Source organism: Neopsephotus bourkii, unplaced genomic scaffold (assembly GCF_033783945.1).
Source record: "Neopsephotus bourkii isolate Nb327-2 ecotype Australia unplaced genomic scaffold, CSIRO-AGI_Nbou_v1 NB_1328, whole genome shotgun sequence".
Taxonomy (NCBI): domain Eukaryota; kingdom Metazoa; phylum Chordata; class Aves; order Psittaciformes; family Psittacidae; genus Neopsephotus; species Neopsephotus bourkii.
In genome coordinates, this window is record NW_026901808.1 from 2,103,720 (window position 1) to 2,118,382 (window position 14,663).

The 14,663-nt window shown below is 39.4% G+C and overlaps 1 protein-coding gene across 7 annotated transcripts in view; it reads left to right on the plus strand.

Moving 5' to 3' along the window:
- The window catches only part of ATXN7L1 (ataxin 7 like 1), a 114,350-nt gene that overhangs the window by 88,874 nt on the left and 10,813 nt on the right, over nucleotides 1–14,663 (plus strand). For 6 of the 7 annotated variants that reach the window (XM_061366276.1, XM_061366277.1, XM_061366278.1 and 3 more), the window contains 5 exons: nucleotides 875–1,158; nucleotides 6,176–6,258; nucleotides 7,107–7,363; nucleotides 9,266–9,458; nucleotides 11,865–11,986. In XM_061366276.1, coding sequence (XP_061222260.1) covers nucleotides 875–1,158; nucleotides 6,176–6,258; nucleotides 7,107–7,363; nucleotides 9,266–9,458; nucleotides 11,865–11,986 — 939 coding nt within the window. Of the gene's footprint in view, nucleotides 1–356; nucleotides 529–874; nucleotides 1,159–6,175; nucleotides 6,259–7,106; nucleotides 7,364–9,265; nucleotides 9,459–11,864; nucleotides 11,987–14,663 lie in introns of all 7 variants that reach the window. The other variant, XM_061366282.1, reaches the window with a different exon arrangement.

The following is a 14,663-nucleotide window of genomic DNA, read 5'->3' on the forward strand; positions in this document are numbered from 1 at the left end:
TAGGCCAGATTGCTCAAAGCTCCATCCAACCTGGCCTTGAGCACTGCCAGGAATGGGACATCCACAACCTCTCCAGTAAACCTGCACCAGTGTCTTACCACCCTCACAGTAAAGAATTTCTTCCTAACATCTAATCTAAATCTTCCCTCTTTCAGATTAAAGCCATTCTGCCTTGTAAAAAGTCCCTATCCAGCTTTCTTTTAGGCCCCTTTAGATACTGGAAGAGGCTCTAAGGTCTCTCTGGAGCCTTCTGATCTCCGGGCTGAACAACCCCAGCTCTCTCAGCCTGTCTCCATAGGAGAGGTGCTCCAGCCCTCTGATCATCTTTATGGCCTACTCTGGACTCACTCCAACAGGTCCACGTCACTCCTGTGTTGCGGGCCCCAGAGCTGGATGCAGGACTGCAGGGGGGTCTCACCAGAGTAGAGGGGCAGAATCACCTCCCTCAACCTGCTGGTCACGCTCCTTTGGTGCAGCCCAGGATATGGTTAGTTTTCTGGCCTGCAGGCACATGTTGCTCACATCCTGGTGAGTTTGGTGCAGCACACACGTATCTGTGTTTGTGTTAAAGGCATGAGACCATATATATAAAAGGGTATGTTTTGCTTAGTACCAAGGATTTATTTTGTTTATGAATCGTAGAGGACTGGATCTTAAAAAATACATAAACCACAGTTCATTGTCATAATTCTCTTCAAAGCCAGATGCCTGGCTTTAGAAACATTGATTGGACAAATAGTCAATAATGGTAGTAAGTATTTCGTCTTAGTCTGGCCTTAAGATACTGTGTCCTATGTATCAAAATGTTTTGTATCTATGAAAGAGGATAAAGTAACAGAAAATACAACCTGAAGAATTTTCTTTGGTTTTGCAGCGTTCCTGTTCCAGTAGTCAGTCTAGAGAAAATTCCTAACCTAGTGAAGGCAGATGGTGCCAATGTTAAAATGAATTCTGCAACCACTACCACCATCACCTCCTCCTCAACGTCTTCATCCACCATACCCGCTCCAACTCTGGTTAAATCTGGTTTGACATCCAAGTCAGTGCCACCATCACCAGAAAAGATTCTGAACGGCAAAGGAATTGTAGCTCCATCAATAGACAAGAAACACCAAAATGGCACTAAAAGCAGTAACAAGCCTTACAAAAGACTTTCAGGTGAGTGATGATGTACTTCATCTTTTGAGGTTGTCAGTCTTTCTTCATTACTATTTCAACAGCTCAGATTTCTGTAGCTGTAAAATGCAGTAGCCTGGTTTTGGTTTGATTTTTTTTTTTATTGTAAGATGCCAGTTTGCATTATACAAAGAAGAAAGCTTCCACACTCTTAGCATGTGTAAAACATTTTCAAAATACACGTTATATTAAGCTTGAAATTAGAGCGTTTCATGAGTTTCCCAACTGACCAGTAGGCCAAATAGAAGTTTTTAAGGAAGTAAATTCAGTAAAACAGAAAGGCAGAAGCCATTATGTGATCTGGGTCTGTACACAATAAAAGATGTGCCTTGGTTGGGTGACGTCAGCATAGTCAGAATCAAGTTGAACAATTCAGGTTTTAAGATTATCCACCAAGTCATGATTCTTTAAATAACCTTCTTTCTTGGTTTTAAATACTAGAAAATTCTAAGAATATATGGGAAATGCTGGGGAAGTCTTAAAAGTCATAACACTCCTTCACCCTCCTCCCCCTGCAGTTCCTACATGAGTAAAGACATTTGTAGTGCGGGGATCTTGAGTTTTCTCAGCAAGACAGGATGGTAGGGTTGAGGGATTAAATGTGGCAATGCCCTGGATGGCCTTAGGCAGGACAGTATTGAGAATGTGGGTCCCCATGCAAGCCAGCCACTGAAAAACAGAATGCCCCGCCATGGGGAGGGCAGAGGCTCTGTTAGAAAGGGTGATGCCATCCACTGGGAAAAACAATTGTTCCGTGGTGTTCCCCAGAGGCAACTTGTGCTTGTGCCAGCTGTGGGGCAGCAAATAGAGAATTTTCCCCCAAAGCTGAAAACATATTTTGTGGTGAATGAAAGGAAAGAAAGTGTTTTGAGGGACTTTCGTGTGTGTGTGTGTGTGTGTGTGTGTGTGTGTGTGTGTGTGTGTGTGTGTTAAGCAAAGTAACCGACTCAAGTTTACGGCTTTAGAAGCTGTGCAGGGTCTATTCATCAGCTGGAAGCACTTTGTGATTTGAGCAGGAACTTCTTGTGTGCACTGAAAGGCTAATTTTGCTAATGGCAGCATGATCCACATCAGCTCGTCAGCTTGGCAGAAAGTTTGTTCACAGGATTCCAAAATGTGTAGTAGTTACGAACCAAGTGTAAGGTGTACAAGATAAATGCTTTCATTTCCAGTTAATGAGTGTGCCCCAGTTTTTTGACTGAATATCAGGTTTATTTTTTTCATCTCTCAGATTTGGCAGCCAGCCTATGGTACTGCTGCCTTGGCTTCATTCCAGAGCAGTGTGAGGTGTTTGCTAGGGCTGTGTGGGGTGTGGAACAAGGCCATTGCCTTAAAGGATTCAGTAACTGATTGCTTTCTTAACTCCTTAAGGGTGCTATATAAGAAAACAGTTGTTCATTTATAGCCTTCCACAAAACAAAAAAATACCATGCGAAAGTAGCTGGTAAGACTTTTAAACCTTACATTTCACTTGCTAAGATCCAATTTGTTACTCTAATAAAACCTCTCTATAGTTAATTTAAAGTGTTGCTTTCTCTTAACCTATTATTCCCTCTAATGGTTTAGATGTTCAGTTTAGCTAATAATTCTGAACTCCTACTTGGGCAATAGAAACTGATGCTCTTTGAGATTCTTGTTTTCCCCATGTCACCATGTGCTGCTGCAGGGCTGTAGGTGATATTCATGCCTTTTTTGTACAAGTGCTTGCTGAAATGTGTTCATAGAGGAGAATCATTTCTGTAGGGCCTTCCTTCAGCTCACTTGCTTTTCTTGTGGATGTGACTCCATCGCTGTCCTGTCTCTAAGCCATCACGTGCAGTGTCTCTTAGGCTGGGAGTGTTTCACTGGTGGAGATTTCTGCACAGCACTGAGACTCAGATAGTTAACTTTTGTCTGGTTAACGAATCCACAGAATTGACACTTTTTTTTTTACAGCTCCCCTGTCACGATCAGATTTGGAATCTATTCAGGCTTCTACTGCCTCATGTATTGATGCAGCAACAGAATAATTTAGCGATGATGCAAACAGAAGTCCTGAAAGAGCTGTAGATGAATTGCCTGTAGATTGTGTGTCACTATGATGGATTCCTCTCCATTATTATACAGGACTTTGCAAAGGCTGAGTAAAAGATCTTGGAAGGTCAATGAGATGATTATTTTAAATATCCCATAAATTTCATTCAGTTCTTATTAAAAGAAGGAGGCAATGCCTAGAGGATTTAAGTTTCCTCAGCATCCTGCAGTCCAGCTGTTAATTTTTGTAGCCTTTTAATAGGTCTGGCTGGTTTACATCTGTTTTCTTTCCTTTTTAGCATCCTTCTTTCCCACTCACACCATTTCCCTGACTGTGGCTGAAGTTTGGGGTTTTTTTTGTTTGCTGAAAGCTGGTGGTTGGTTGGATGATAAATGGACCTGTCCCTCTTTTCAGGAGCACTGTTGTAGTGAGAGGAAACAACTTGTGGAACCACAAAAGATGGTCTGTAGCTGCCCAGCATAAGTGGATCAGTGTTCCCTAATAGCAAACAGCAAAAATACATGGTTTTTATATATATATATATATATATACACACACATATTTTTTATATATATGTATATATATATAAAAACATAAATATATGTTCCCTAATAGCAAACTGCAAAAATACATGGCTTTTATATATATATATATATATACACACACACACACATAAAATAATTCTTTTCCCCCTAAATCTTCATTAGTCCTTGTTCTCTTTGAGGTGGAGTTAAAGAAAGCAGATGTCCAGTTTACTCCAAGAATATCTGTTCTATTGCAAACAGGAGTTTGAGGCAATTCAGTTTGGGCCCTTTGTTTCCTTTCAGTGAGGTGATAAAGAATGCCCTACCTTGTCCACCAAACATAGTGTTTGGTGTGCTGTGCTGTGCACAGGAGTTGGGGTTCTCACACTAGACATTCCTAATACAGTGGTAGTCAGAAGTTGCATTTTCTTATTGGTAAGAAGGTGAAAATCTTCCTGTGTTGCCTAAACCAGACCTGTCTGCAGCTGTTCATGATTTCTCTGGAACAGCCACACACACTTCAGGCAGGACAAGTGGTTCCTTGTTCAGTATTTTCTGTTCCTCGGGGAAGGTGTGTGATTTTGTTGTTTGGTGGATGGCAGATGCTTCCACTTTTCCTGACGATGGCTTTCACTTTTCCTGACTGTAGCTCCCTAGGTTGTTTTTACCTTGGAATGTTTTCCTGACAAAGGCTTTGCTATAATCAATCCTGCAAGTCTCGCTTGGGTGGGACACTCATACTGACAAGTAGCAATCTGAATGGATGCTCTGAAAGGAGCGCTTCTGATTTTTGAAGTACATTTCCCCACGAGTCCGAAACAGTCCTTGCTTGGTGACTCTCAGAACACGTTCCACAGCCTTACAGTTACCCTCAGGTTTTTTCATTTGAAGGCATGTTTATAACCCATATGGTTTATTTGGTGTTTTTTCATTTGCACTGAAGGTTAGTAGATGGGTGATTCAGGAAACTGTGATAGGAAGGAACACTGTACACTCAAAAACCAGGAATAATTAACTCTTTTGGTTCGTGAACATCTTTTCATTCATTAAATGGAAAATAATATTTATAGCATTTAGTCATACACAGCTACTTCTGTGTTTCTGTTGTGTCATAAAGGTCACAGAAACTGCAATGACTTGTGACAGATTTCAGTCCCTTCATCAAAAAAACAGTACCAACTATTTTTTCCAAGCTCACCTGTTGGTAGGTCGCTGCTAATAGGTTGATGACAGAACCATTTCGTGTTTGCTTTATTGTTTTGGAGTCCACATAGCAGAATACATAAACTGCTAGTAACTGTGACACCTGGATGACAGTTGTGTAACGTAGACTGCTTGGCCTCATGTGTCTTCTTCCAGCTGTTCTGCTTGCTGTGATGCTGTCATAACATTGCAGCAGAGCTGTGAATTGCCTCTTCCTCTTAGCTCTGATTTGTTTGTTTATAAAGAATTTTTAGATCCTCAAAGGTTGCATTTGATACAGGATATTTATTGTATCTGAATGTAACACTGCTACAGAGTTAAAATAGACTTTGGCAAATAGTTGGTATTCCAGTATCAAACAAAAACAAACCAGGCTGCCAATTAAAACATATCATGTCAAGGCATAGAAATATAATGATAGATTTATTTTTCCTTTTGGTGGCATAAACTGCAACATGTAAATCCATAGTTTTGTTACAGCTGTACAGTGCAAACACTGAAATTTTATTAACTTGACCTAAAGGAAGTGGTGCTATGGTATAGAAATACTAAAATATTAATGAAAATTAAATATGGAAATACAGACAATTAAATATTAGTGATTTTTAATGTTAATCATGAGTAGAACTGATGTAAATGCCTTTTTTTCTTTTTGTAACGTCTGCACACTAGAAACTCCATCCCTCCCTCCACTTAGGGAAATAAGAACATACACGTTATATTTACACTTGGGGGACAGATTCAGAGATAAGTTTTGTTTCCAAAATGCCATTAGTAATCTTGCATTTACTTTTGAGAGACCACATGTTGGTTTTCAGAGTTCCGAGTGTCTCAGAGAAATGCTGGTGAAAGCACTTGTGATATTTAGCCTCTGTGTGTCTCAGCCAAACTGAGAAGCTGGATTTGCACACGCAGTATTTCGTGGTCTCAGAGGCAGCCAGTGTCAGAGGTGGTGTTTGGCTTGGTCCTACGTTTGGGCCACTCTTCAGGGCACAGCCTTGTAAGCCCACATATTTCTGACAAGTCTGTGACTGAAATCCTGCACCAAATAGTTTGAAACATATAAGGACAAAACATACCCAACTGTAAGAGTGATGGAAGTGACACAGTTGTGGGGTGCTGGGGTGGAGATGAATGGTTCAGGTTGAGCCTGGTTGAATTAAGTTTATCAGGCAAAAATTATAGCTACTCTGGTTAAAATTTCTGTAATCTAATTTATTTTTTTTTCTCCTTTTTCTACTCTCCCCCTATCAAGCAGAAAGAGAATTTGACCCAAATAAACACTGTGGAGTACTGGATCCTGAAACAAAGAAACCTTGCACAAGATCGCTCACCTGCAAGGTATTTTTCTTAGAAGATAAAATGTCAGATGCTTTGTTATAGTTTAAATCCTGCCACAGTAGTTTGAGAGGTCATACGTACTCCTGTCTTACAGACTGTGGGTATGGTTTTCAGACGCTGTCTTCAGGTAATTCTTTTGAGTAATTCTGTTTCTTTGAATCAGAGCATCTGCATTATTCCACTGATATTTCTAAAAAGATCTTTTTTCTTGTCATTTTGTTATGCAAAAAGCATTAAAGTGTCATGTAGAAGCACAAGTACTAACTTCAAATGCTCCTTTTTTTCATTCATGTGTGCAACAATGTTATAATCAGTTTTTAGTAAAAAAAAAAAACATGATTTTTGTATTATAAATTAATTGGAGGCTGCCCTTGTGATAGTAATAAGTCTGATGTCAAAAAGTAACAGCAGTGTAAGACACATTATAATGAATATTTGAATGTGCCTGTGCTACCTGTCAGTAGAGCTAATCAGTTAAATTCACTTTAAAATGTGTTTTTTCAATCCAATGAGATCGATTTTTCATTATTAGTTAAAAGCTACAATAATGTTACTTCTTAATGCTTTAAAGTTATTGGAATTATATTTTCTGTCTTGGAAAAGGTAACTCAATAAGAATTATATGAAAACATTTGCAAGAAATAATTTTAGCCTTGATGCTGGCATTTCTTAAGAATGACTTCATAAGTTCTCAAAGATAATATAGAATAACAGCTTTATTTCCATAACTGTGGCTAAAGTTGTTTGAAGTAGATTTTATCTTTTAGAGTTGTGGTGTATCGGAAGTATAGAGGACTCATAAACAATGTCATGCACACACAAATGCTTTTTAACCACCCTATTTTTAGACTCATTCACTTAATCATCGACGAGCAGTTCCAGGCCGTAAAAAACAGTTTGACATCCTTCTAGCTGAACACAAAGCTCGATCCAGGGAAAAAGAAGTTGCAAAAGACAAAGAGCATCCACCATCTGCAAGGGAAAGCTATCAGAGCCAGCCCACACCAGCACAAGACTCTCTGTCAGGATCTTCAGTAAACTCTGGGCAAGAATCTAAAGTAACATCTCCTGCAAAATCTAGACCACCAAATTCTGTACTTCCAAGGTAAGCAATTCTCCAGTGTGGAATGTTGCATTCTGAAGGTGCTGTAAGAAATGTCTTTTGTACAGCTCATTTTATAAGCATTCATCACTTCTTTAGACTGTTGCATGGTAAAACATACAAGATTTTCTGCTACCAGTAGAAGGTGCTTATATAAACCTAAATCTGTCCATGGTAGCCTGTGATCTGATTGGGAATAAGGTAAGGAGTGATGTCCACCCTAAACTCAGAATCTCAGACTGACTGCATTTTTTGGCTAAAATGGTCAGTAATAATTAGGAAAGGTCCCATTCAAGTCATTCTGGAACACTTGAGAATAAAAGTCTATTGACATGAATCAGGGTAGGTGTCAGTGGGGAAATTCTGCACATTTATGTGGAGTATTTCTCTGTAAATACTTCACCAGTTACATCAGTAGAATGTCTTGTAAAAAAGGGGATAATTTAGTGTAAATGACAATGTAAGCAGCTAGTTCTTAAAGGTATTGACTTGAAACTCTCTGTAGCATGTCTTTCCTTAGGAAAGCTAGTGTGAGGTATTAGATCTAATTGGAATTCTAATTATCCTCTGGTAAACTTCCCATATGTTTTGTGGGGGCGTTTTCTGGTACTAGCTTTGGCTGGAGCAAATAGAGGTAAACCAGTTGGTTTTGTTCATATTTCTCTTGCTTCACATTTCTTTTCTTGCAGAAGCCTTGGTCAGGATTTTGTGCCCATGTGGGGGCTTTTGTACTAAGTCTCTGATTCAAAGAGTTGTCGTATTTGCAATCTCAAGTCTTACAGAGACAGCATTTCCAATGTTTTCTGTGTGTTCATTAAGCAGTAATGACATTTTATTTGTACAGTGGCAGAGGTGGGTTTTACAGGATCTGAGTGGAAGGACAGGAAAAGAATACCCACAGATAAACTGATGAGAGATCTGCATAATTCTTGGACAAGGGGTGACTTTACACAGTCCTTACATAGAGAGGAGCATGGAGGGACAGGCAGGTGTTTTTAGTAGGCGTTACCATGAAAGAAGCAAAAGTGGAATGCAATTGAGTGAGAGTCAGCTGAAGACATTGCAAAGGTAGTAGATGAGCAGGATTTTAGCTGTCATACATTATACAATCTACACTTCCATTTCTGCTGCAGTGCCCCTGTTCTGTCCTGTCTGGTTTTGCAAGCCCTGTGCCAGAGGAAAGCCTTGCTACCTCTCCTGCAGGAAGAGGTGGTGTAGGTGCTCCCTGCTCTGCTGAGGCAGAGCTTGCTGTGTTCCTGGTGGTGACTTGCCTTGACCTCCATGATCTTTCCCAAACGCTGAGGAGCACTCACGCAATGTATGCTGTGAAACAGCAACTGCAGCAGTTATTTCTAGCTGATGGGCATTGGTTAGCAATACCTGCTCAGTTCAGAAGAGGGCACCTGTCCACAGTCTTAGTGATTCCTGTGTTCTGGTAGCAGTAATTCATGAGACTGAAGATTAGATTTTGCTCAACGTCGACATCTCCTCCAACCTCAGAGGTCCACATACATACTTGGTTGTACAAACTGTAACTGAGAATCCTTTTCCACCACCGCTGCCAATTTGTTTCCAAGCTACTTTTGAAAGTCAAGGCATACTCGTGCCCTGTGGTGTGAAGGTACTCCCACTATGTTCTAATGAATTTTAGACAAAGAGAAAGAAAACCCACATGTTGTAAGAGGCAGATTTAAAATTTTAGGCAATTAATAACCCATAATACATTTCTGATAACCCTAACCCATGATACGTTTCTGATAAGACCAAATATCAGTTGTTCTGTATCTTTTACTGTCCTTCTTTATGTGATCATTTCTGGTGTAATTCACTTGGATGCTTCACTCTGGCAGGGAGTTTTGCAGAGCCTTTGAGCACTGATGGGTTAAATGTATATTCTTCTTCTAGACCGTCATCTGCAAATAGCATAAACAGCAACAGTTCTTCAAACCACAGTGGGTACGTACCAGAACTGCCACTGCCTTCCATGGGAGGAGATTTAACAAGCAGATTGTCCAGTGATGAAGGAGAAGCGGATGGAGCTGAAGAATCTGAGAAATTAGACTGTCATTTTTCTGGACACCATCCCAGACCTCTTGGGGTATGTGTCTGTCTCTGGCATGCCTTCCTGTAATTCTTATGTAGCTAGAGAGGGAAGGAAAAGAAGTAATTTAGCAAAAATGTAAGGAATGAGGGCCTTAGCACTCTGAGAACTGTGTTCTAAAGAAATCAAATACATTTAACAGAAAATGGTATGGATGGGGTAAGGTAGGAGGAAAAGACTGGTTAGTGCATGTGACAGAGAGATTGTAGAACAAGATGAGCAGCCAAAAATCACAAGTTCTAGTTTTAGATTTTCCTCTCAGTAGATTGCAATGCATGTGCAGTTCTGCTCAAGTGAGGAAAGCTGCACTGTTTTCACTATGACATGAACAGATAATCTCTTTGTAGTCATAGTTCTTAAAGAACTGTACCTTGCAATTGGTTGCAGCTCTGAAAATCATATGGCAACAAAGGGCTATTACAGTGCTTCACTGATTTTTGTCATCTGGTTTAAATCAGTAATTAAGTATCATTTATGTGAGTGTGTGTGGACTTAGAAGCCATTGCTTCATTCATCTAAAAATGGAAAGTCTGGAGTACAGCATAACCCATCTGCTTCGGTGGTGGCTCAGGTATGTGCTTCTCTGGCAGCTGCTTTTGTCTTTCCTATGTTGGTGAGGAAATTTAATGTTAAGTAGTAAGATCTGCCTTATGACATTATCTCTGCAGTGTGAACTTGTTTACACTGTACAAACCAAGAAGGAATGGGAGAACTCTTGAACTTCTAAGCAGTTGGTTCTCATCAAAACTGAGCCAAGGAATGAAATTAATGATGAATTCCCTTATGTGTTTTCCATATGATATGCAGAATAAAACAAACAGTGTGATAACTGTAGCATTGTCTGTATTCCCTAGAGCAAAGGAGAACTTGTTACTGTCAGACACCAGTAAAAAGTATGAGCTGAACATAAAATGACTGTCAGATGAAATTCTGTATTTTGTTCTTACACAGAAAAGGATTATTTTAGGCCATATCATATTGTGATATGCAGGAGCCTCGTGCTTCCTTGGTACTCTCGTATTCTACTTTGGTTTTGCTGACTGCTTCTCTATGAATTAAAAACTAAAGCTTCACAACATGTGTGTCCACACAAATGAACAAACAGTCGTGTACAAGCATCATCAGTGAGGCCTGGCTGTCAATGGCCATTCTGGTTTAGGATCTTTGTTCTGTTTCAAGGCATATCCCACGGACTCATCTGTACTTTGAGATCTCAGCACCTCCCAGCTGAAGCAGTTGCTGGTAGTGCAGCTGTTCTTAGTCCACATCAAAAGGAAGTCAGAAAAGATGGTACCTTCGGTACAAGCTTCTGCTAACTTGCTACATGTCATATTGAAGTGCACTGTTTTCCTTATAAAGTCTATCTCCCAACTACGTGGTAGTAATTGATGGGGAAAAGGCAGTAGCTTCTTAACCTTCCTCTTAGTGGTAGCTGATCTGTGGCACTGGGAGGTGAGACTAGTTTATCAGCTTAGGTGGTGGTTTTAATTAACCTGTTTAACCTTCTCATGAAACAGATGTAAGATAAACAGGGAGTCACTACTCACTATCCAGTAAGCTGAAGATACTGTAAACAGATGATGTTCTACTGCATCAGCTGCTTCTGCTCTCAGCCAGAATCTGGAGACTTGGTCCCTGCATGGGGGAGTGTTATCTTATTTTCTGAGGACGATTTATAACAGGTTTCTCTCCCACAAACAGGTTTAGCGGCAGTTCTCTGGGTGAGATCAGTAAGACTGAACTGAAGAAGGGTAGATTCCTGATAATTCCATCTCAGTGTAGGACTTTTCAGGAAGTTCCCCAGAGGAAGTAGAGCAAATATGCCTGAGCTCTTCAGAACTCTCAAAATATTTACTACTCCTCTAGACGATTTCCATACACTGTAAAGAGGGTACCCACTGTTCTGTTGTGTAGCACAGGTGCCATGCATAGTTACACATTTACTAACCTGTCACTGGTTTAGTTATTAAGTAGATACTAAAGACATTCTTGTTGCGCCTTTTTCCTCTTCAGTTATGTTTTTATTTCTGTTACACAGTTACGAGATCTGATGTGTACAGACTGGTTGAAACTGTCTTTCAGAGGCAGGAAAGAGTATTAGTAGGCAGAACTGATTCTTAACATTACCTCAGCATTTATATTCTTTTCCTGTTGCACGCAGGTGCCTGACAGCAAACTGCTTGTTAGTGAAATATGAAGTATACTTGACACTGAGCTGAAACATTGTGCACATATTCGTGTATCATTGAAAAAGTATTTATGCTGTAGGTAGTGAAACTCACCTTTTTAAAAGGTGTTTTATGTGCATGATACAAATTACAAAGGTGTTCCTTGATCTATAATTAATATTTTATAACGTAGATATATATGTTTTAAGCAATGTTGAAATATCTCTTCTTTCAGTTTTGTTCATACGGCAGTCGCTTAATGGGAAGAGGGTACTATGTCTTTGACAGAAGATGGGACCATTTTCGATTTGCGCTAAACTCCATGGTAGAAAAACACTTGAACTCACAGATGTGGAAGTAAGTGGGGGTTTTACACTTGGTGGGCAGTTTTAACTTTTTTAATTCTGTAAAACTTCTAAATTAAACACTCCATGAGAAGCATTTGTAAAGTTACCTCTGTATTAAGGCATAGCAGTAATACAAGTACAGATTTTCTCTTCTCTCTTAAAGAATACACAAGCACAACTGAACAATCTCCTATTCCAATGTAAATTTACACCAGATTTAGCACTTTTTTTTAGCTCCTCTGAATGTGGGGAGGAGTAATTCAGTAGTTAGCATTAAAGCATTAAAACTCAGTGTTTTCTGGGTTTGGAGATATTTTTTGGTATCACATAGTTTTATAACACACAGGTTAGATTTTACCTAGACTTCCATACTTATATATCATGCACTCTTATCACCCACTCAAATTTTGCTCTGTAAGACTTGTGTTTTGTAAGATCAGGAACTCAGTACACACTTGCCTGTGAGTAAGATGGAATGTGATAGTTTTTTAGTCAATAGTGCCCTTTGCCTGCTGTGAGGTCTTAAAGTTGTGATTATTACTCACTGTTGAAGCCCCTCTATATCATGTGTGCAAGTTCCAAACGCTATAGGCTTTGGCTTCACAGGTACATGAAAATAGACTGCACTAATAAAAACCATGCTAATTCTTTAAAAAGCGTATCTATTTGAAAAGCTCATGCCATCTGCAGGTAGGATTGTTGGGGTTTTTTGGGATACTCTGCTACAGCATAAGCATACTTCCAATGTAATGACACTAAAGCGCAGTGTTTCATGTCACTGTTTATTATCAGGACTGTGTTATATTCATTGGATGGCAGCCATTAGATAAACAAGGTTTGACTTTTATTTAAATATATTTTTGAAACACTAAAGCTCGGCTTGTCTGACTAACCTGGAAACTTGATGATAACAGTGCTACTGTGCTGGGAGACGTAGTTTGGAAATGGTTGGGTTTGCCATAAAAGGGCCAGTGTCCTGTCTATTTAGAGACAGATCATGCTTGATCTGCAAGGGGGTTCCTCTCTTCTACTTTGTAAATTTGGCTGTTAACTAGTGTCTGTCACCTTCCACAAATAAAACTGCTTAGGTTTTTTTTAATAAGAAGGCTAAAAGTTGTTATCTATTGGCCTTTTTTGTTAGGACAAACAGAATGTGTCACTAGTACCACTACTATCACAAAAACCAAAAATAGCCTCTGTAGTGGTTACATGATACAAGAAATAAACAGGCCTCATTCTTTTCCCACTAAATCCAATTGTAAATGTTTTCCCAAATTCTAGCTGTTTATGCAGTCTGTAATATTTTAATGAATTCCATCTGTACTTACCTGTCTGTGTAACACAGGAAGCTCACAGTGCTTAACCCCTATTATATTCTTCTGTTATCCTCAACCCTCCTCTAGGCTGATTTGTTCCTGTCTTCCCCAAGCAGGAGTATGGGTAAAGCTGTTTTATTACTGGTGCCTGTGCAGCTCTGTAGTTGGAGCTGCAGGTACACGGATACCAGGCCATGTTTTGAGAGTGATAATAACATCTACAAAGTACTTTTTACCCCTAGTTCTCACAGTACTTGACAGAGGTGGGTAAGAATTATCGGCCCTTCCTTAAAAATGAACTGAGGAGTGGATCTGAGAAACAGCTCTGTTCACATAGCAGGTTGCAGGCAGTAGAACTTCCTCATTTCTGGCACATGAACTGTATGTAATCCCTTATGTAACTGTGCCATAAACAGTGTTCTGTCTGACAGTCTCCAAAGGAGGAATACCAGGAGAGAGCACTTGTAATTAGGATTTGATTTATGATAAAACAGCACACGCAGTGCTGCTCTTTTGTCATACTTCTTTGCGGGCAAGAGTAAGCCTTTAAAAACTAACAAGGTGTCAGTAGTGAGGATAACAAGGGCAGAGTTATGGTGATGTACAGCTTCTTAACAAAGAGAAAGAGGATTAAACTGTGAATTAAATTGTATTCTAAATAATGAGAAAAGCTCAAATAATTTTCCAAGAGACATTATGGAAGTCTGGTTCTTTGTTAACAGTGAACTAGATAAAATAATAGATGATGATGGCTGAGCAGAAAGGAATTTGAATACATTCTGCTAATTCCACAGGAATTATTATTAGATTTTCTTCTCAGAATAGTACTCAACTAGTTACAAATCTTATCAAGTTTTGTTTAATATTTGTCAATTTTTCAGTATCAGTGAAATTAATCAGTAATTTACCTAGCTAATCCCATCTAACCAGCTCTCAGATGAGCTGTTGGGAACACCACTGCATTTGGAAAGGGATGAGCTTTCCTCTTTAATCTCAGTGATTAAGTACTTCACAACCCCCCAGAACTGGCTCATTTACTACCCTCATCAAATCTAATCTGTGAGTTTAGGTTGATATGGAAACAGTTCCATAACTTGAACTTTCAAACAAAACATATACAATGAGTGAAACAGAGTGCCTAGGATCTCTATAGATCCCAGCATCAGGCATTTTATTTGTATTATTTGTTTGGTAAAACAGGAGAGGAAAAAAGGAAATTAAATTCATAATAAAGTGATTAAATGTCAACGCTATGCACATAATTGCTACATGGGGCACTTGTGCTGAAGTGGAGCTCAGTTCTGGTTTAACTGAGTTACACAGTTTAGGGCTCATGTGCCATGACAGAATTGTATAGGGAAAATTGCACTG